At 43.4% G+C, this 21,358-nt stretch overlaps 1 protein-coding gene across 1 annotated transcript in view; it reads left to right on the plus strand.

Moving 5' to 3' along the window:
• pigg (phosphatidylinositol glycan anchor biosynthesis class G (EMM blood group)) overlaps positions 1-21,358 on the plus strand; it is a 47,483-nt gene that overhangs the window by 17,006 nt on the left and 9,119 nt on the right. Inside the window, exons 7-10 of the mRNA XM_079269333.1 lie at positions 4,295-4,512; positions 4,921-5,205; positions 13,328-13,731; positions 15,237-15,428. Coding sequence (XP_079125459.1) covers positions 4,295-4,512; positions 4,921-5,205; positions 13,328-13,731; positions 15,237-15,428 — 1,099 coding nt within the window. The remainder of the gene's footprint in view (positions 1-4,294; positions 4,513-4,920; positions 5,206-13,327; positions 13,732-15,236; positions 15,429-21,358) is intronic.

The following is a 21,358-nucleotide window of genomic DNA, read 5'->3' on the forward strand; positions in this document are numbered from 1 at the left end:
GCTGTTTGCTAACACATTAGCTATAACAACTCTGCGAGACGACGGCGCTACGTGGCCCAAAAACGGGTTAGTGCTGCTTTAAAGAAATAAAATGTAGGCGAGCACATGTTCTGACAGCTCTCTTTTACGGCTAGTGAAATCCGAACACGCCACAGAAGTTGTTGAGATGACATATGTGAGCTCGGATGAAGCGGATCAGTCTTATTTGGAAGGTTTTATTTGCATTCCTGTCGTCTTGTCACTGAAGACGCACAGATGGCGCAGACTTGGGTTGACTCAGAAACGGTTCGCTGTAAGTAGAAGTCCATCTCCTCATTATGCGCTCCATGTTGTCGGCTACATCAAAGTATGCATTTACAGGAGGTAGGTTACTAAAGGCTGACCATAGACACTGACCATATTACACAGGAGCAGGGCTTTGAAGAAGAGACTGAACCCGGCTCCACCAGAAACCAAGCATCCGAGTGACAGACAGACAGACAGACAGTCAGACCTGTTCCTGGCATGTGAGGGTGTAAGTGTTAAACCCTCTGTCTACTGGCGTATAAGTCTGAATATAAATGACCTTACAGCTGCGGGGAATCCTCACGGGAGACTCACGAACATGCTGTGGTCTGTTCTGGAACATTAATGGCGCTCGCTCTTTGTGCAAATGCATGCACATATCCTCGCGGAGTTCTGCTCCCTACTCTCATCTCGGGGTCACACTGTTTGTCAGAGTTATCCATCTCGCAGCCTCTCCCCCCACGTCTCCCTCTCTCCGTCCCTCTCTCTGTTGCTGTCCCTCGTTTTCACAAACATTTCATACGGCAACGATCAAAAGATAGCGGTCACCATCGCTGGCGTTTGAGCGGTCGGAAGTAATTTATCTCATCATTTTAAATGAGACTGAGGGGAAAGGAGGCAGAGAGAACGACTCTTTGATAACTGGCTTGTTTGGCAAACAATCGGACACGTGGCATTTCATTTGAAAATTCATAATCGTCTAAAAAGCAGTTTACTGAATCAGTCAAATAGCTGACGTGAAATGCTTTTGACGTGCCGACCAAATAGATTACATGTGGTGGCAAGGTTGCAGACTGGCCTTCAGCCTCCCTGCCTGATGAGAGTTTTCTGAAATCAGAAAAGAGGCACAAAAACAGCTCGACCATAGAATAAGGAATTACACCGCTAATGTTAGTAGCAAGTGTTAGAGGACTGATTTAAAATCAACACCCTGGATCTGTAGGATTAGTGTGCATTGGTGACTAAATAACTAGCAAGATAAGCTTCAAATTAAGTCAATATTCCTGTAAATGAATGAGATGAATATGGAAGACATAGTTATTCTAGTTATTTTTTTTCAGCCATCCTAGCGGCTTGGCTCTGTCTGTCTGCCTGTCAACGACAGGATGCATCGCCATTGAATTTTCATATTTTTTGTATTCATGGTTCCCAGATGATGGATCCCTATTTATGTTTGTTGATCCTCTGACTGAGGGTAACAAATGTCTCAACAACCATCGAATGGATTGCAGTGAAATTTGGCCCAAAAATTCCTATCACGCTGGTGATCCTGATTTTTAATCTAGCGCATTTAAAACGAACTACTTCTTTCCACATTAGAAACCTTACCGCGCTGGCAGCACATTTCCACTCTATTTTGGTCCCTGGTTTCCATAGTGATGAAATGGAAATTATTTCAGCAGACCTACATTTGGATGTGTTTTTTATTTTATTTTTTTTAATCAGTCCACTTGGGTAATCATGAAGCTGGTATGCAGTAAAATGTAATAGTTGTCACTGCTGGGGAATTCGCCTGGGACGATATTTTAAGCATCCCGGCTGTCGGACAACCTGTTGGGTTCAAATCTCACTGGGTGTGAAAGAAGCGTGGCTGATTTCAGCATTCAAATTTAGTTTCATCAGGGAGACAAAAAGTACCACAAAAAAAAACCATTCAGAAAAGATTTACAATGCCCAGAAACTCTCAGCTCGACTGTGATGCAATTGGATATATTAAGATTTTGTCATTGTTGTGCAATCTTTCTTCACTTTTCTTTGTCTTAAAGGAACAATAACTTGCAAAACATAAAAGTGACATTTTCAAAGTTCAACTCCCTACGAGTTTAGAAACATCTTGTTCTGCCTCCACTTCTGTCTGCCAAGTTCTCCATCTGTCTGCCTTGTTTCTTTTTTTAATTATGTTTATTTGATGCTTTTAATCCGCTCCAGTTATCACACTGAAATCAAGATTGCAATAACTATATCCAAAGTAGAAGTAATTAAAGTGAGCTCCCACATGGTGACTCTTTGGATTTTCTCTTGACTCCTAGATTCCTCTTCCACCCATGATATGTTACCCACCCTATCGGATATTCTTCTGTTATTGGGTGTATCTCCTTTATGGTATTATTTGGCCCTATTTATTTTTGAGTTTTGTTTGATTTCATATTTTCTTTTACCCAGGCCATTATTGTATTGTTTTATTTTTTAGTAACCTTAGTTGTTATTTAAACTGTTCCAATATTGCCCCATTTGTTTGATTTCTTTCCACTCTGTTGCTGAACTCTAACACAGGCCGACTGTGATTCATTGGATTAAAGCAGCATAGTCGTCACTGATTACATGTGGAGGAGCACATTCCCCACGCTTTGGTTGTCTTGAGTTTGAAACAAGACTCTCTTCCTCTCCAAACAAATGTACGAAAGATTGTTGTTTAAATAAAATACGAGTCTTGGTAAAATATTAGTTTTAATGATGTAAATTCCCCCGGTTATTATTAAAGCGATCAATGTCCATTTTTTTGTAAATCTTAACGCCCCAAAATTGCATTGATGAAGTGTGTTATTGTCTTCTTGACAAATAGTCCCACCTACATCTTTTTGATTGATTCTGGTCCTCAGACGATATCAGATTTAACAACATTTCCCAAGTATTTCTCTGTTGCCAGAAGCCCAATTAGAAACCTCATATATGAGCTACAAGCACACTTTGACTGTCCTGTTTGTAAATCCATCACTGTCCACTTTGTTTCAATCTTCATATTGTGTTTTTCTTGTGCTCCTAACCTCAGGCATCGTGGCGGGCCATTAACCAATCCGTGTACTTTTAGACAGATGAAACATGGCCAGGGCCATCGATACCCGCGTGATTCATGCCTGTGGCTAAAGGTTCTAATATTTCTACCAGCCCCTCTGTCTGGCAACGCCACAGTCACTATTTATCACCCCTATGCCGCTGAGAGAGGTGTTATACTGCGGAATATCGTGTGTGTGTGTGTGTGTGTTTTGCTGATGTATACCACACATCAAACCTCCGCATTGCTTTGTCCTTGAACATGTTCCTAAAGCACTGAAGGGAAATGAAAGCAGGCGTCACTTCGTCTGCTGTGAGCAAACGTGTGAGTGAGTCATTACTCGTCATCGTTAGAGTCCTGACAAATTATGAATTGTCTTTTTAGAACTAAATGTTGTTTTTTTATTACCACAGGCATTTTATTATCTTTTCAATTTTAGGAACGTTATCGAAACAGAACAAGCAAAGGCTGAAATTTAATAGATTTCCCATTAAAATAACATCCAACATGCATCAGAATGATTGATGAAGTCATGAGCAGGATTACTGAAGTCTCATTCATGACGAAAGAAATGTTTGTGTTGTGTTTATGATGAAAAACGGCAGGATAGGCAGCCGTCTGAAGAAGCTTTTTCTGAAGTGAGACAAAGCGCTCCAGACTGCCTTCACTTTTCTTCATGTTTCTTCACCGTTTTCATGATTTAGTTTGTTTTTTAACAAACTGAAAGTAAAATATATGTGGTTCCATCTCCATCCAGTCGTAGCTGAGCATCCAACAGTGGTTGTAACGTTGCTAATGTGTTACAATATGTTGTTTGTTGATGTGCTCCCCTAATAACACTGAAACTATTTCATTCAGTTGGGAGGCGGTCTGCAAGCAGAGGGTGATGTTACATAATAGAAAAGCACAGATTGTTGTTGCTTTTGGGAGATAAGTTGAATTGTCCCGATGCTTCAGATGGTATTTGGTGATAAATAAACAGTGCAAAATGAATATGACGCCGCATCAGGAAACCCACAGAGGATATTAATGAGATGCTGCAAATGTCCTCATTGTGACAAACCTGTATTAATGCAATAGCTGCTGAAGTTCCAACAAGAAGCTTTTTGCTGCATATTAAAGTAATGCCAAGTATTTGAGTACCTGACAGGGAACATCAATGTCAAAGTAATCCCTGATTAATGCTCACACCAAACCCCCCCCCCCCCCCCCCCCCACTTCTTCATCCCGTTCCAGAGGCAGGCTTTGAGCAGTTCCGCGTGGCAGAGAAGGCTCATGGGAGCTGGATGAAGCTCTTCCTGGAGGGCAACACCTCCGAGGTGCTCACCAACATGGGCAAAAAGGTCCTGAAGCAGTACCTGGAGGCCTTGGCCGCCATGAGCTCGGCCCTAAGCAAGCAGCTGGGCAAGTACGACATGTACTCCATGGTCGCAGGCACGGTGTTTGTGTTCCAGGTGAGTGCAGAGGGGTTCCATTCATCCTGAGGACTGTAGAGGCCGGTAGATGGGCGTAGCCGGTAGGTCGGTGTTTCGTTAGTGTATGAAAGTCACAGGTGTGAAGACACAAAATGAATCTCTTGTAAAGAAACATGTCTACATTAGAAAACTTTCTTTTTCAGTGCAGGAAAGTTTCTAACGGTGGGATTGCCATAAATAGACTGAGAAGGAAAAAAAGCTGTAATAAGATGGAACGGCCGTAACTATCAATACTACAAGACTCTGAACACAACATGTGCTCTGTATGCATTATCTGTTTCAGATGGCACTGCTCTTAGCTGCTCAAACACTGTTCACGTGTACTGTGTGTTTCTGCGGTCGTATCAGTTGAACAACAAAGTTCTCCTTCTCCTCCGGGCCCTTCAGCTCCTGCTGGTCTTGCTGCTGGCGATGCCTGAAGCCCTGAGTGGCGAGGCGACCGTGGACCTCCCCGTCCTCTCGGCCCTGCTCTCCCTGCCTTTCTACCTCCTGTGCCTGCTGCTCGCCTCGGTGCATGTCTTGGTGTGCACCTCTGCCGAGAGCTCCTGTTACTTCTGCACCCTCTCCTGGGGTCTCGTGTTCGCCGCCGTCGCCTTCTCCTCTGCGATGTTTTGTATTCTGGTCTCCATGGCGATGCGGCGACTCCCCCTGGGACCGAAGATTCACGGGAAGGTGAGGCCGTGCACCTAAATATACCACCCGCGCAGATTGGAGCAGATGTTTGCCCTCGTAGGCACACGTGTGCTTTATCTCCATGTAAAACCTCAACGCTTGAACCGGTTCAGCTGCTCTGATTGTTTTATAACAAAGAAGATTAAAGGGACAAGTGAGTCATCTAAAGTTAGTTTTTCACCCGGAGACGGCTGCAACTTGCTGCAGTTTAAACCTAAAGTGTAATTCATGGCCACATGCTAAAGGGGCAGCATTACACCTCTACTGCTGGGTCCATACACTCTTGATTTACAGCCATCGGCAATAAACATTTTGAGAAGCAGTCTAAATAACTCTATCTTATAATGTTCATGAGTGGCCTCCGCCTTCAGTTTCTATCGGTCATCTTTGTGTTCACGGTGCCATTAACCGCTGGCTGTACGGTCTGTGTACGGTTCATTGTATTACATCTAAAATGGCAGAAACTTTGCTCCACGCTCTCCTCCAGGCGAAGTCGTCTCCTGGTGGCGCGGAGGACAAAATGAAAATGTTCTCATTTCTGCCACTTTGGATTTAATCAAATAAACGAACTATGACACGAACCGTGATTGACGAGGCCTCAGGGCAGTTATTTGTCCTCTCGTGTTGGACTGAGGACAGACTGGACTCTGCCGTGACTCACTATCGCCTCTCCAGGTACAAGTGGTATTACATGACAGGACGGGCCGGGGCTAGCTGGTTAACGGGCTAATTTCAGTAGATATCTCTGCAACACAATACAAAGACGCCTCCGACCTGACATCAACACTGTAACCGCTTCACATTCTGTTGTAAGTGTTGGTTCATTTTTGTGATTGTTTTCAACAAAAACTTTGGTCAGATCTTACACATTGCACCTTTTCCTCTGATGATTTCATTTCTCACGTCGGTGGAGGAGTATTAGCTTTTTAGAATACCAAAATGTATTTGAGAGAAAATCTACTAAATCCACTGAGGCTCAGGGGGGCTGGCACGCTCTTGTCTGTTGTACCACCACTTTGTGATATAGCTAAGTTTGCAAAGCCTTTACTAATGCAGACTTAAACCACTTGAAGGTATTGTGAAACAAAGGGCTGAGAAAAAGTTTTAGTTGGTCTTTGATCTGTTAAAATTGAAAAATCACTGCACCAAAAATTACATCTGTAAAGCAGTGCTTCAGCCAGTCCCTGTTTGTGGATTTGAGACTTCGGGTCATTTATGAAAATAATAGTGTTTGACCGTATGCACAGGAAGATGTTGAGGTAATAAGTAGTAAAAACCTTTTGATATATTGAAAATGATATTGGTTTTTGTTGACGCATAAAAAAAGTATGAGAATGCTTTTGTCATTCAATGCAGTGACTGTCAGCGTTATAGAGAAGGAACTCTGACTCAGCGTTTCTACAACCCCTGAGTTGAACTGTTAATGCCAACAGCACAACAAAGGGGCCGTGAATTTATCACAGCCGCTGCCACAGTGTGCTCTGCTGCAGGTTCACTCCGTGTCCCAGAAGTCACTTTGTTTTCCAAATCCACCTCACAGTTCTGAAACACGCTCCCGCATAGATGATCATAATCCGTCCGTATCGAAGATGTTCCAGTCTAGCAGAGTTGAATCTGTTGGGATCATTGCGTGTCTCCAGCTAGTTGATGCCCTCCATGCCGCATTTTAGAAAGTTTATTTATTTATTTATTTTTTTGTTGTCAACGCGGCTTTACTCCAGTGAAGCGTGATGGGAAGGGATGAAAAGTCATAAAAAAACTTGACTATTTTCTGCATTATTATGTAAGAAGAAACTGCAATAGACATGAAGCGTTATGTCAGTCGGTGCAGCAGCAGACCATGGATATTTTAAGAGAACTGGATGCCATGTCTCAAGAGAGAGTCTACTTCATCGCAGTGAAAGATGTTCACAAACCAAAATAGTTTTCAGGCTCCTGCGGACACTTGGAGTATGCTCACTACACGGTCAGGTACGCCTATAGCTAAAACGAATGCAGTCTAATACGACAGTCCTGCGGGTGTTCCTACTATTTTGTCCACCCCTTGGCATTTCTACCAATGAGGGTATGTTGAACAACAGAAACACCTCTCCTACAGTCCAACAGCACCTCAAACGTCATCCTCCAAAATGAATATTGGAGCCGTCACGAGGGGAGGATTTGTTGCAGGACTGTTACATTAGACTGCATTAGTCTTAGCGAGGTGTCCCTAATAAAGAGGTGAAGTAGAGCGTAGCTCTGAGCCGGCCGACCTCCTACTGGCTCCCCGCGTACATGAATTGCATGTCAATGACTTCTTCCTGATGCAACACTTCGAGGCTTTTGTTGGATCTTGATATTACAAACAGGCATGTTGAAGTTTACAGCCGTTTCTTTTGTAATGATCATGGCCACTTCCTCCAAAATCATCAAGATGTCAGCTGATTTTAAGACTCTTTAGAATACAGCAGGACTTTCTGAACTCTGTAAATAAAAGACTTCATGGTTTAAAAAAAATAAAAAATATATATAGACCGATTGATTGATATATTTTCATGAGCTTCATCCTTCTGATGAGTGCCAGTTTTCCGCATGTGTCAGCTGCCAAAGAGACGGTTTACACAGAAGTTGTCAAACAATTAGAAGATTAACTGAGAGAAAAGAGGCCACGTCATCTCTAACGTCACACTGGTGCCGGCAGTGGTTCTGATGGTTTTTGGTAGTCCAAATTAGTTGCATACATTGTTTATGTGATTTTGTCTTTCCTGCTGTAACGGCTATGTTGAAATGTACTTGTACAATTAAAAGTAATTTGCAGCGATGTTTGGACCGCTCCTCCTAATGGGGCAATCGATCAGATATAGTGGGACTAGTCAGAAGGTGAAAGCTTTCGGTCTTTAGTGTTTGTTTGAATTGGCCTAAAAGATGAGTCCTCTTTACTGCCGCACCTCTTTGGTCATTATAATTTATCTGTAAAGGTTACATCTCATTTCCCTTCTGGGAACTTTGCGAAAGTGCTGAGAGGGCAATTAGAAAAGTTGGGAGAAATCCACTCGGGTTGTTTGGGTCGGGTGAGGAATTACGTTTTTACAAAGATTTCGACTACACCTTTAAGTCTCTGTGAATGAGACAATGACCACAACATTAATAGGGAACAAATGATTTTACTGTTTGGCTGCAACCTACAATTGATATCTTTAATTGTGATCATATGTTTTGATGAATTGACAAAAAAAAAAGGTTAAAAAATCCTCACATTTAAGCTGGAAACAGAATGTTTGTGACTGGATAGTAACGCATTGCACACAACATAGTGGTGTTTCAGCAGAGATGTCTGTGTGTGTGTGTGTGTGTAATGATTTATGTGAAGAAAGTAATGCAATTAACACATCATTTAGAGGCGAGCTGCCTCTAGGGGGTGCGCGAGAGAAAAAATGTAATGGCGGTGCAGTCCTGTCTCCTAAAAATTACGTTCCCCCAAAACTAAAATGCATTCTCAATTACGTTTGACCACAAACGTATTTTCTCCCTGATTACGTTTGTGTTTGACACATTACAAATACGTTTCTCATCAACATATCTTTGCTGTACTCTGGTCTTTATTATTTTTCTGTGATCTGCCTCGCCTCTACCCCGCCACCCACGAGTTATTGACCCGCGGCCTGTTCCGAGGGCTGAAGACCTGACGATCGGGTGCCTCGCGGCGGGGGCGGCTGGAGACCTCGCGTCCCAGCGCCAACGGGTGAGCGCCGCCACTCGGAACCATAAAACCAAGTCCCGGATTTCACCCGGGGGACATTCTGGAGGTATTGTGACCGGGTGATGTGCCTCGTTGCTGGGGAGGTGCGTGTGTGTATGAGCGCATTTCTGCCGGAGACAGGCGGCGTGTTGTGGTTGTATTCTGACCGTGTAATAGGGAGAAGGAGAGGCGGTGGTGGAGAGGGAAAAATGTTAAAGAGATGGTGGAATGTATGATTGGAGAGAGAGAAGCGAACAAGTTGGACGTGATCCCGCGTCCAACAACACTGTCGCGCGCATCGATGCTTTGTCCGAAGACATCCTGGCTACATTAATCGGTCGCGTGAAGAAGAGTGAGTTTTACTCTCTGCAAGTAGACGAGCCTACAGATGTGGCCAATCTGGCCAATCGTCTGGTGTACGTCCGTTACCTTTTTGAAGGCACGGTGCAGGAAGAGTTTTTTGTGTTTTTTATCTTGTAAACAAACGCCACGCGCGAGCAAACTGTTCTCTCATTAGTCCGATTTTTATGCGGCTCTGTTGCTTTTTTTTTTTTAAAGGTGTGTGTGTGGGGGGGGGGGAATTGGGGGTGCGTGAACCCGGTCTGGATGTAGAAGGGGGTGCGTGGCCTAAAATGTTTGGGAACCGCTGCTCTAAGTCATGACTGACAAACTCATTTTGATAAAAAGAAAAGCAGTTTTAGTGTCGCACTATGTTAGTATTGGTGATGAATTCTGCTGGAAGTCCTCTGAAACGTTCTCAGATGGTATTAAATCAGCTTGAGCTGTTTTTGCATCTCTTTGGACACTTTTCAGCAACCTTTCAAATTGACTTAAATACTTTAGAACCAGCGCTGGAGTTAGCGTTCAGGAAGGATGATATTGTGCAACAAAGTTCCAAAATGGAGGCGTAAAGGGTTAGAAATGATCTGAAGTCAGATAAGGTCTCGTTATGTTACAGTAGACAATCACTTGAATCGGTGTGGAATCAAAGTGCAAAGCGGCGGCTGCTTTGACTTGACAAATGACGGCGTTATGGGCGGCATCCAAACCTTTTATTAGAGGCCTCCTGATGAGTTTCTCTGCAACTGGACGATTAAGCACACTCACTAACCCACCGCCCATCAAAAATGTGATTAGAATTCCAGTTGAATGAATTTAAATAGCAGAAAGGAGAGTGTACCGCATTTTTAAAAAAGGCAATATTAACCCTTTTTATTTCCCTACAATCATTTTAAGGCAAAATATTACTTTATTTTCGACAAAAAGGTCACCATCCTGTCGTTCCACTGTGCTTTGACGTGATGCAGGGAAAGCTAGTGAAAGGGCAGAGGAGTAAGATCCTTTATTCATACATTAGGCTTCAGTACCGGTTGTGATTGATGGATGTTCTACTGTGGAGGCCCAGAGGCTGCTCGGAAAATATGTCTCCCTGTTGTGCTCTTTAAATCAACAGGAGAGCATATCCTGGCTCTCCTCCATTGTTTCAATTGTATAACTGTCTTCTTTTTAAATAATTAAATGCACATTTCCACATTTATTCACTTTCTAGCGAAGAGCAAGATGAGGTCGATACCGCTCATATCTGTTCATTAAGTGTACGGCTACAGCCAGACGAAGGTTAGCTTAGCACAAAGACTAGGAACAAGTGGGAACCAGTTAATCCACCTACCAGGACTTACACATATCTAACAAACCTTGAGACTCAACTATTTACGGATGAGGATCAAGCCATCACCTTGGTTTAGGGTCTCAATACTCTTAAAGGGTACCTCATGACCTTTACTAAAGATAAATTACTGAATATAAATTATACCGTTCACCTTTATGTCTAGTTTAATCCATAAGAAAACCAAAGTGTATCCGAGGGGTTATGTGCTGGACTGTTTCTTGGTTGGGACCAGTAACTTCCTGGATTGCTGGTTGCTGGTTGAAACAGTCACAAAAGCCAAGCATGAAGCACAAAACTTAAGTGTTCTTGAAGGTTCGTACGGAGAAAGTACGTCATTAATATAATTAGGTCCTGGTCCAGTCAGTGATTGTACACCTGCAGCAAAGCTTTGGGATCAATTCTCTGATTTGCTGTAATATGTTCACGTGGTTTGAACTCGGGTGGCTGCAGTTTGGATACGTTGTAGCTTGAAATGGATGCATGGATTCACTTTCTGAGATGTAACTGATTTAATACGACTGATAATTTAAGAACAAAATCCAAAACAATTATTGACTCCCAACACTTAGTTATTCACCTTTCTTTATTAAGTATTGTGGACGTAAGTGTGGTAATGAATGTTATTGTTCTGAACAGTCGGCTGCGTTCATGGATGGAACAGAAGGGGGCCACGTGTTGATCCTTGTGGTACTCCACAGGCCACGCTCACCTGCTTGGGTGTAAATGTGCCAGTGGAGATGAAACAATTCCTTTGTTGGAAATTGGATCTTAACCAGTTCTTGAAAGCCCAACAATATGTGTTATCAGATGGAGCTGTGGGAGCTAATATTATATAGAATACGTCAGAGAAATTGAATCCACTATTTGTGGTATAGTGCTGTGGCATGCAAGCTGAAAACTAGTGAAATTGCATCAATAGAAAATAATAAGGTAATAATAGCTCTGTATAAATGATGTTGCTTCCTAATTCTTTCAGTAATACTTCTATCACGCTCGTCTTTCGTCTCCTTTTAAAACGGTGCAAACAAGATTTAATCAGTGTCGGAAAACAAATGTTGCTTTTGAGATTTCATAATTTACCGACCAGTGGAGGAGAGAGAGACTCCAACACGGAGCAGTGGAGGAGTGAGAGACTCCAACAGGGAGCAGTGGAGGAGAGAGAGACTCCAACAGGGAGCAGTGGAGGAGAGAGAGACTCCAACACGGAGCAGTGGAGGAGAGAGACTCCAACAGGGAGCAGTGGAGGAGAGAGAGACTCCAACAGGGAGCAGTGGAGGAGAGAGAGACTCCAACAGGGAGCAGTGGAGGAGAGAGAGACTCCAACAGGGAGCAGTGGAGGAGAGAGACTCCAACAGGGAGCAGTGGAGGAGAGAGAGACTCCAACAGGGAGCAGTGGAGGAGAGAGAGACTCCAACAGGGAGCAGTGGAGGAGAGAGAGACTCCAACACGGAGCAGTGGAGGAGAGAGAGACTCCAACAGGGAGCAGTGGAGGAGAGAGAGACATATTACAGCTCCCTTTGGGCTGTGATGTGTTTTATCTAAAAAAAAAAAAAAAGAAGTTGTTGGCACACAGGACATTAATCATATTCTCAGTAATGCAACAGTAGCTCTGGTTTTGAAAAATGAATGGGCAGACCCTGCTTAACCAAAGACTCAACCCTGAAACATAAGCAGGATAAAGAACTATATTTCGTGAAAATTAAGTAAAATAAAGGTTATTCAATCAGGGAGACATTCATCAGAATATAAACTTGGAAACATAAATTGTGATGGAAAGAGTTTCAGAAAGAACAACCTAGATACTTATAATGTATGAAAATGTATGCAACCTAGATGCTGTAAATCCTGACTTTGCCACAGTTGAGTGATGTTGTTTTGGCGATAATGGCGATTTTGTGGAACACAACTACCAGAACTAAATATTTAATGTCACAGCATGTAGTGTAAAGCAAACAGGCATATGTGTGTGAAAGCTCCGGTCCCACAGTGAAGTGGTGCTGTAGCCTGCAGACAGAGAGCTCAGCCTCAGGTGAGCCCAGGCTAAGAAATGCACGGCTGTGTTCGATGGTTGTGAGTTGGGCTGAGACGTCGCTGCTGAACTTGATTTGAACTTGCTTTACATGGCAATGAGCCGTCCCTACTGGACCAAATTATTTGCATTTAAGTATGCGATTGGACGAACGGCAATTGTAGACATGTGATGACCGACCACAATTTATGAATGACAGCTCACGGTCTGTCTGCTGCAAGAAACCTCTGTCACTGTTTCTCTCACTCTTATTCTGGAAGCTCCTTCTTTAAAATAGAAACAAATAAGTTACTGCAGTTTCCCCATCACCTAATGCTATCTCAGCTGAAGACATATATGTTCAATAAATCAAAAAATGTTAACATGTACACATGTTAAACACTTTAACATGTGTATACTTTACATCTCTTTCTTTTCATTTCCTCTCTTCAGTAAAGCTAACAGAATGTACGCTCGGCTTTCATATCACATTCATTATGTAAGCAGCCTACAATGATTAGAACAACACCAACATTCTGGCTCCCTCATTAAGCTTAAAGATGTACTGCAGTAATAAACATTAAATGAACGACGATGGAATAACTCCTGCAGTTGTGTTTGGCAACCCCCATAAAGTCTCCTCTAACCCACCTGTGGCCCGACCCGGTCTCTGGGGCTGTAACCACAGGATTGATGCTCTTAATGCTCTTTTTGTTTTCTTTCATAGTCTCCATCGAGGAGCGGCGGCAGTGAGTGGTCCCTGTCGGAGCTGGACGTGTTGCTTCTGGCCGGCACGGTCGGCCACACCCTCAGCTTGGCGGCGAGCAGCTTCGTAGAGGAGGAGCACCAAACCTGGTACTTCCTGCTCAGCACCCTCTGCCTCGCCGTCTTCCAAGACGTGTGCCGCAAGTACTTCAGAGAGCAGAGGGGCCCTGGATATGAGGAGGAGCCCATCCTCCCTTCCAAAGACTGCCATCCCTCTGCTCGCCCCAGGGCAGAGGTTTGCTCCGAGAGGTGGCTAGCGTTAGCCACGCCGCCCTTCACTCTGCTCTGCTGCCGACTGCTGCGCTCCCTCAACCAGACCGGGGTGCAGTGGGCTCATCGTCCCGACATGGGACACTGGCTTAACAGGTTGGGTTTACCATTCGTCTAAAATGCAAACAAACTACAAACAAACTACAACAAAAAATATAATTTCCTACATTTAATAATGGCTATTCTCGTTTTCAAATGCTGTTTTTTTTATTTCACTCCAGCATTTTCGCAGGTGACTCATCATCTCACTAGTTATGACACTTGTCATTTTTGCGAAGCAGAGTGTTAACATGCAGCAGCTACCTGGCTGATGCATAATTACTCTTGGCAGCATTATGATTCCTAAGAGGTTCCTCTGGGAGAAGACGCACCACTCTATGAATAGCAAAGAGACGGAGTGGTCCGGCTTTCTCTTTGGCTTCTCTGAAGTCTTCGGCCGTTCACAAAAGTGTGTTATACTTACTGAAGTTTATCTGGAAGTTTGCTGGACACAGAGTCTGGTAAATGCAGTAAAGTGAAACGGCTTCATTCTCCGTTTCAGTCCCGACGTTCAGCAGTCACACGGGGAGAGATTCATTGTCAATAAAAAGGCAGTGATACCAAATTGTCCAAAGACAACAGCCTCAGTAGTCTAGAACGCAACTCAGCGACAATCTCCATTTGTCTCCCCACCGACCCGTGAGAGTAACAGATCAATGTCAGCAGCTCAATCCTGTTCTCGGGGGAATATACAGGCCGGCCATTATGTGAAATCTAGGACATAGATGAGGCTGGTTTGAGTGAAATATACAAGGAAATTACACTTAATAACAAAGTGAGTCCCTGAATGATTTGGTCATCGCATGCATTTAAGGAGAGCTATACACGTCTTTTCACCTGACACCGAAGCATTTATTAAGGGTGTTTTTCTGGCTGAAAAGCCGACAGGACCCTCCACTTATTTATTTTTCTTTTCTTAAAGATTCAAGATGGGAAAATGGGTTCTGTGATTGCTCAGTCTGAGCCATTAACATTCTGTCAACGGCAGGGGATAATGGTTTGTTCTTTAACATGCATCACATCGTGGAATAGAGATGTGGGTTCTGACCCTTTCCCTGTCCGGCGCTGCCCTGTCTTGCTACCTGCGCTGCCCGTTGCTTGGATAATGAGATCTAGGTAGTGTTACGCCTCATCTCGTCTCAAAAGTACTCACCGCTGTCTGTTCCAGCAAAACGGCTGAAAAACACAGCTTCTATTCCACTTTGATGCGTCCTTTGAGGGCTTATTACTCTCGTCTGTGCTCGGCGGCGGTGTAATTTCAAACTCTACGGCTTTAACTCCAGTGAACAATTGAAGAGACGTGCCTCTTTAAAGTTTAAACTACTGCTGGCGGATATGACTGACCGTGTTTCATCTCTGCTGCTCAGTAAATAGTCTACTTCAAGGTTTGAGCTTACTTTTTCTGATTGGGCGGATTCCTTTTTGCTCATTATATTCTACAGGGAAATGTTGAAATGCATACGATGTGTCCTGTAATTGAGTTCTTAAATTGAATTCGGTCATAAAACTCTGAGAACTCCAGCGTTTTCTTAACCCCAGGACCGCTTGTCGCTCTGTTCTAGCTCCGAGCACAGGACGGTGCTCTCCCTGCTGGCTGCTTTCTGCCTGCTTCTCATCTACCTCCTGGTTCAAAGACGCTGTTCGTGGGTCTCTAAGGTCGCCCTCGCCCTCGGACTTCTGGGTGTCTACAGCTACCGGGCAGCTGTCGGCAATGTGTTGTTTCCCTGGCAACACTCTGGTCGAACTACGTCCAAGTAAGTTCTTGTGAACTCTTTGATTTATTAAGTTCATTCACCATGAAGACTTAGCTAATTGCTGTCCCCTGTTCGTGAGTTGGTTAACGGTGCAGGAGTGCTGAGTTGCTCTGTTTGAGCGTGCAGGCTTAGGACAAACACTCACATAACCGCATAACCTCTGAAACTCCCCCCTCAGACGCTATTATTGTCTTTCAGAGGCGGAAGCTGGCTCTGTTTTAAAGCTAGTGAAGATACTGGTCATACATGAAAGTAGATAGCCTAAGATATCCATTGGTGCCAACCATGTCATGCATGTCAGGAGGGAGGATTAACAACCAAAGTCAGGCAAAAGTTTGGTGAGGGAAGAACTGGCATGGCCATTTTCAAAGAGCTCCCTTGACCTCTCACCGAAAGTTATCAGAATGAAAATGGGTTCTGTGGGAACCCACGAGTCTCCCCTTTACAGACATGCTCACTTTATGCTAATCCCATGCAGTATGGGGCAACATCCATACAGTTCTTTGCATGCAGAGTAAATGCGTTTTAATCTAAACAGTCTCGGTGTTGCATGAATTGCATTTGACTGGAAAGTTGAGATTCTTGTGGATCCATTGAGCCCGATTGTGGTCAACGGTGGTTAAATGTTGCACCAAATCTGTGTCGCAAATTTGAACATCCCTCAAAAAATTGCTGCAATAATTTACGAGACATAAAGTGAGCATGGGATTGGCTATCGTATGTTTCCATCTTAATGTTCTAAGCCCTTGTACACTTCAAACTTTCAACGTTTGAATAGGCGCCGGACCGAAACACAATGTTTGTTACAGATGTATCGCTGTGCTGCAGCACAATTTATCTTCAGGTTCCAGATGATTTATACTTTGTACATAATTATGTGGTACATCCTGTTGACCTGCTATCTGCCCCTAAAGATCCCCTAGCCCCCCCCCCCCTACAAAGAAGACAAAATGGGTCTATGGTTGGGTCTGTGGTGACGAACTGCTGTGCAGTTGTTTTTTATTTTCTTTACATCTACCTGCATTAAATGTCCCCGACCCAGTGTACCCTCAAGTCCTAAAAAAAAGGTCTGACAGCATCTCAAATTAATTTAATTACACTGAGAAGCAAGTCGCACAATCTATGACTGTTGATTTTAATTGACAGCAGTATCGACTATTCTTTTCTCCTCTGGCACAGCCACAGACCCCCCCCCCCCCCACACACACACCTCCTGTCCTCCTAACTGATGGAAACAAAGTCACGTTCTCACAAAACACAGAGGAGTAAGCCAGATCATTAGAGTTCAGATTGAACAGGGATAGTGAGGAGGCAATACATCAACATGCAGAATATTGGAAAAGTAGTTTCGTAAATTTGCTTTTCATTTGGCTTGAAAATTATTATTTCTTTTAGCGTCCATGACTGAAATACAAAACCATGCGCTGCTCATCGTTGGGTTTGGAAATATGTCGGAGCTCCTTGCGGAGCCTCAAGATGTGCAAAATGCAGTGCAGGCTGTAATCTTAGCGCCTGTTAGCACCGAACAGCAACCCCAGACATGACTATTGGAGGTCTTTTAGAAACCATGTGTTTTCAGTCAGCGGCTTTAGAGTTGACAATGTTGGTCGGTCCGACAACTATTAGACAGATTGCCATTTTATACAGACATTCATGATCCCCAGAGGATGGGTTCGATCTGCTTTGCTGGTCCCCTGACTTTTCTTTTAGTGCACACAGCAGGTCAAAGTTTGCACTTATCTGAAATAGTATTTCTTGGACGGATTGGCACAAAATTCCGTTGACATTTATGATCCCTAAATGTTGAGTGACGTTGGTGATCGCTTGGCTTGTAAGTCAGCAGAAGGTTCATATTTGTGGTTTTTGGATCTGTTTCTACAATAATTCCATGGGTCAGCCATGACATGTGCGCACACATTCATGTTTAACACTGGATGAATTATAGTAATTTGATGATTTCTTTTTTTATTATAATCTTTTCAGCATCTTAATTTATCCAATACCCAAGTTTATGTACAATTATCTGCAAAACTAATGTCATTCCCATCAGCTGTATACCATTGTCATATTAGTACCCAGCATTAGGATCCAGCACCGCTGTGCCTGAATACAGCCTCACAGAGCCACTAGCATCTTCTTTATGTAATAAAAGTCATATTAAATCAAGCAGTTCTTTGACAGATTTGGGGACCAGAATTGGCCGTAGGACATTTTACTGATGATTTGCAAAAAGCAAAAAAAATTAAACTTTGAGAAGTTTTACTGGCTACTGCACTGCTTAATGATAAGGAGGGTGCTTTTCCAGCTTTTTTGGAGAGGAATTTGCTCTTCACACAGTGTATGATAAAACAGTTCATGTGCACCTTAGACAATCTGTGTGTCCTTGAACTCAACCTGAAGTAATGAAAAACCATGTTTAATGTGTGCTTCTTTACACTGTAAACACTGGATCCTTTAGCACAATCTATATGTAATAGCTGCTGTTAGCATTGTCCAGAAAGAGAGGCGATCGACCATCTTGCAGCTGCTAAGTGTGGTCATTTTTCATTCTGCAGACTGTAGCTTGGCACAGAGTTATCTCCTACTAACCCCCGTCAGAAAATAATGAGTGTGCAGGCTTGCACACGGTTCTCCTGTCTAGTTTTCCTGACCTCCCTTCATCTACCAACAGTACCTGGCCTTCCCTAACCTTTCCTGTTCTCCTTGGCAGTCTCTCCTACTTGCTCGCCTAATTAAAAACTCCACCTCTCACCCACACAAAGACACCTGACCAAAGCCATGCAGGGACCCCGGCTCCTTTTGATGAGCTGCGTGATTGACATGGTTGACGTCCTTCAGCTTTTTCTCTTCAGACCTCAAGGTGTTGATCCGCCTCAAGAATGTATTTTAGACCGAGTCCACAGTGGGAATCGCTGGCTTTATATGGAGCTAAGACGAGCTGTAGTCCCTTGGCTTCTTGAGATCTCAGTGCTGCATTTTGATTGCTTGGCAAGGAGAAGTTATGTTTGTGTAATTATAGTCGAATTTATTTCCATCTGCTGAGTTGTTGGAATCAATGTTGTAAATTTCCCACGGGTCAGTTTCTTTTGGTTTGGTATTGTCAAACAACATTGTTGAACTCATGGTTGTTTTAGATAGAATATCAGTCATTTGTTCTGTGGAATGAAAAAATTGATTTCAATGCTGTATTTTTTTTCCCCTACACACCGTAAAGTTAAATGTAAAAAGGGACGGCTTTGTGCAGTGACCCTTCTTTAAGGCTGGTCCTCCTGGGTGACTCTTTCTGTGTGTTTTATCAGAGTACAGCCCCCCCGGCTACTCCCCGGTTCCCTCCTCGCCTTCCCTTTGTGCCAACTGCCTAATTGCACTGTTGCATCTTTCAAAATGGCTAATGGGGTTGAGAACCGCCAACGCTGCTCACTTTAAACGGTTCAGAGTTACTTGGATTGATCTCACTGTGGATACAGTTTGTCTCTGTCGTTCTGTGTTTCTCACACACGCGCCCTTCCTTCTGGCATAATCAAACGTGAACCTAAAAATAGACAACTGACCGAGCAAATGTACTCTGCATTATTTTTTTAAGGTTACTTGTATATGGAGATTGACTGATTTCAACCCGAGCACAATGATAAAAAGTTATCTACAGAGAAAGGTGAAGTGAAGGTTATGATGAAGCAAATTATATTTTTAACGTTTTAATAGGAAGTAGCTGAACGTCAAAGCAGCCGGCTGAGGGCCAAGCCTGTCTAAGCCTCAGTTCAGCACAGCCAAAGAGTTTCTTTCCGTCTCCGCCACATTGTCTACCAAACGTGATGCTGCAACAAGCATTTACTGTGTGTGTGTGTGTGTGTGTGTGTGTGTGTGTGTGTGTGTGTGTGTGTGTGTGTGTGTGTGTGTGTGTGTGTGTGTGTGTGTGTGTGTGTGTGTGTGTGTGTGTGTGTGTGTGTGTGTGTGTGTGTGTGTGTGTGTGTGAGAGAGAGTTCGGTGGTCTGAACGGCAGCACACTAAAGGGCAGTTGGAGGACTTTTACAAACTCCTCGATACAAAATGACAACGTATCCGAGGAGGGCTGCTGGGATTGTTGTTCAATACTAATGACTCAACAATTAAACTCTGCGTAGTCTGGCACAAAGCCTCCCTTTGGACCGAAGTTCCAAGATGCTTTGCATATTGCCACCGAGCACACACAAATCAGAAGGCAGCATTATTAACCCGTCGTTCCACGCTGCTCCTCTAACTGCTGCGATTAGCTTGCTTACGTCTCTCATGACTTTATTGTTAATCCGTCCTTCAAGGGGACAGGATGACACCAGGGTGTTGCAGGAGTCTTGTTTAGTGTTGTTGCAGTCCCTGCTGTTTGTCTGTAGAGTCTGATGGAAACAGATTGCGTAATCCTCCCCCGTTAGCTAAATGATTAAGTAAATGCTGGAAAAGTTGAGGACTCTGATTGGTGCAAAGCTGTGCTGTGTGATGTACTGTAATCAGGAGACACTTGAAGTGACTGCAGACACTTTGTGTGTGTGTGGGGGGGGGGGGCTGCTGCTGCTGTTATTGTGCTTGTGCTTCTTCTTTTTTTTTTTTGCATCGAAAATGTCAAAGCAAACAAGCTTCCTTTCAGCCTTGTCTCGGGGCTTATTGCCTCAGAGGGATGTGTCTCATCACTGCAGTCTGAGTTAAATATACAGGTTTCACCACAGGAGGCATCGTTCAACGTTTCACATGTAAATCTCATGTGGCACAATACTTTTTGTAAAGCACAAACGTGACAAAGATTAGTTTGTTGTACTCTCAATTTTTCCACCCAGCGAGCGAGTTAACAAGTCATCCCGGCAGCTTAAATCCATCGCTGTCCTCGCATAAAATCAAATCCACGCCAGGGTTTTTTCCACGTTTCCTTTCCCATGAAATAATGACGAATACAATCCCTGCCACATTGTGAGAGGAGTAGTGAATCATGAAGAATAGTGCTGCGGAGCATATTACTCTGCTCCTTCCCTCCGTTGGAACAGGTTTCCACAAAACACACGGATTAATAATACATGTCCAATACTTGCTCAACTCCTTCAGGGTCGGCTATTATCCCGTAACACTTCCTCAGCTCTGACTGCATCCTGCTGCAGAAGAAATGTCCCTTTGCTCTGCGTAAGCCTTCTCTTGACATTCGTGATGTCATGCTTGCCAACGCTAGCTTTCCAAAATGTGTAAATAGCTTTTTAGCAATTCGCGTTTTGAGAAATGACCAGAAGCTACTTCATATTAATGTTAGTTATTATATGGGGTACTGTGTGGCCAATAGGTGAACTTGTAAAACAATACATTGTATTAATGACTGGGTTAATCGCTTCATGTTTGCAGAGAATACAATTAAAAGCTTCAGTGTCCTCCGGCTGTAACTCCTCAAACTCAGTGACTCCCTAGACTTCATTAGCTCTTCATTTCCCCTCCATCCATGCTGAAATAGAATAAAACAACTTATCACCACCAGAGCTCTCACGGCTCTTTTGTTGTCTGCTTTCTTTTTTCTTCAGGGCTAATTTACTATATTGGTAAATGTAATTAAAGGGCAGATTTTAGGAGAAGAAACTCTCTCCATTTAGGTTTCTGTGGATAAGAGCATATGCTGAATGCCTGAAATGGAAATTAGACTAAATGTAATTGCCTTCAATATCGAAAGCACTTTTGCTTTAAAGCTTCAATTTGGGACTTTTTGAGCATATAAATTATTGATAGTTGGGAAGTGATTTTTGTGGAGTAAGCCTTTTAGAAGGAGACGAGCCTTAGAGAAACTTCTTTTTTTTGTTAACCTTGTAGCAGCTTAAGACTTAAGACCCAGAGTTACAGGGCATGCATTATGAGCCTTACCCAACCTTAAATCTGTGGTAAATCTTGCTGCCATGAATTCAGATCTTACAGAGCTCACATCCTAGAAA

The sequence above is a fragment of the Melanostigma gelatinosum genome (genome assembly GCF_949748355.1).
Source record: "Melanostigma gelatinosum genome assembly, chromosome: 5".
NCBI lineage: Eukaryota > Metazoa > Chordata > Actinopteri > Perciformes > Zoarcidae > Melanostigma > Melanostigma gelatinosum.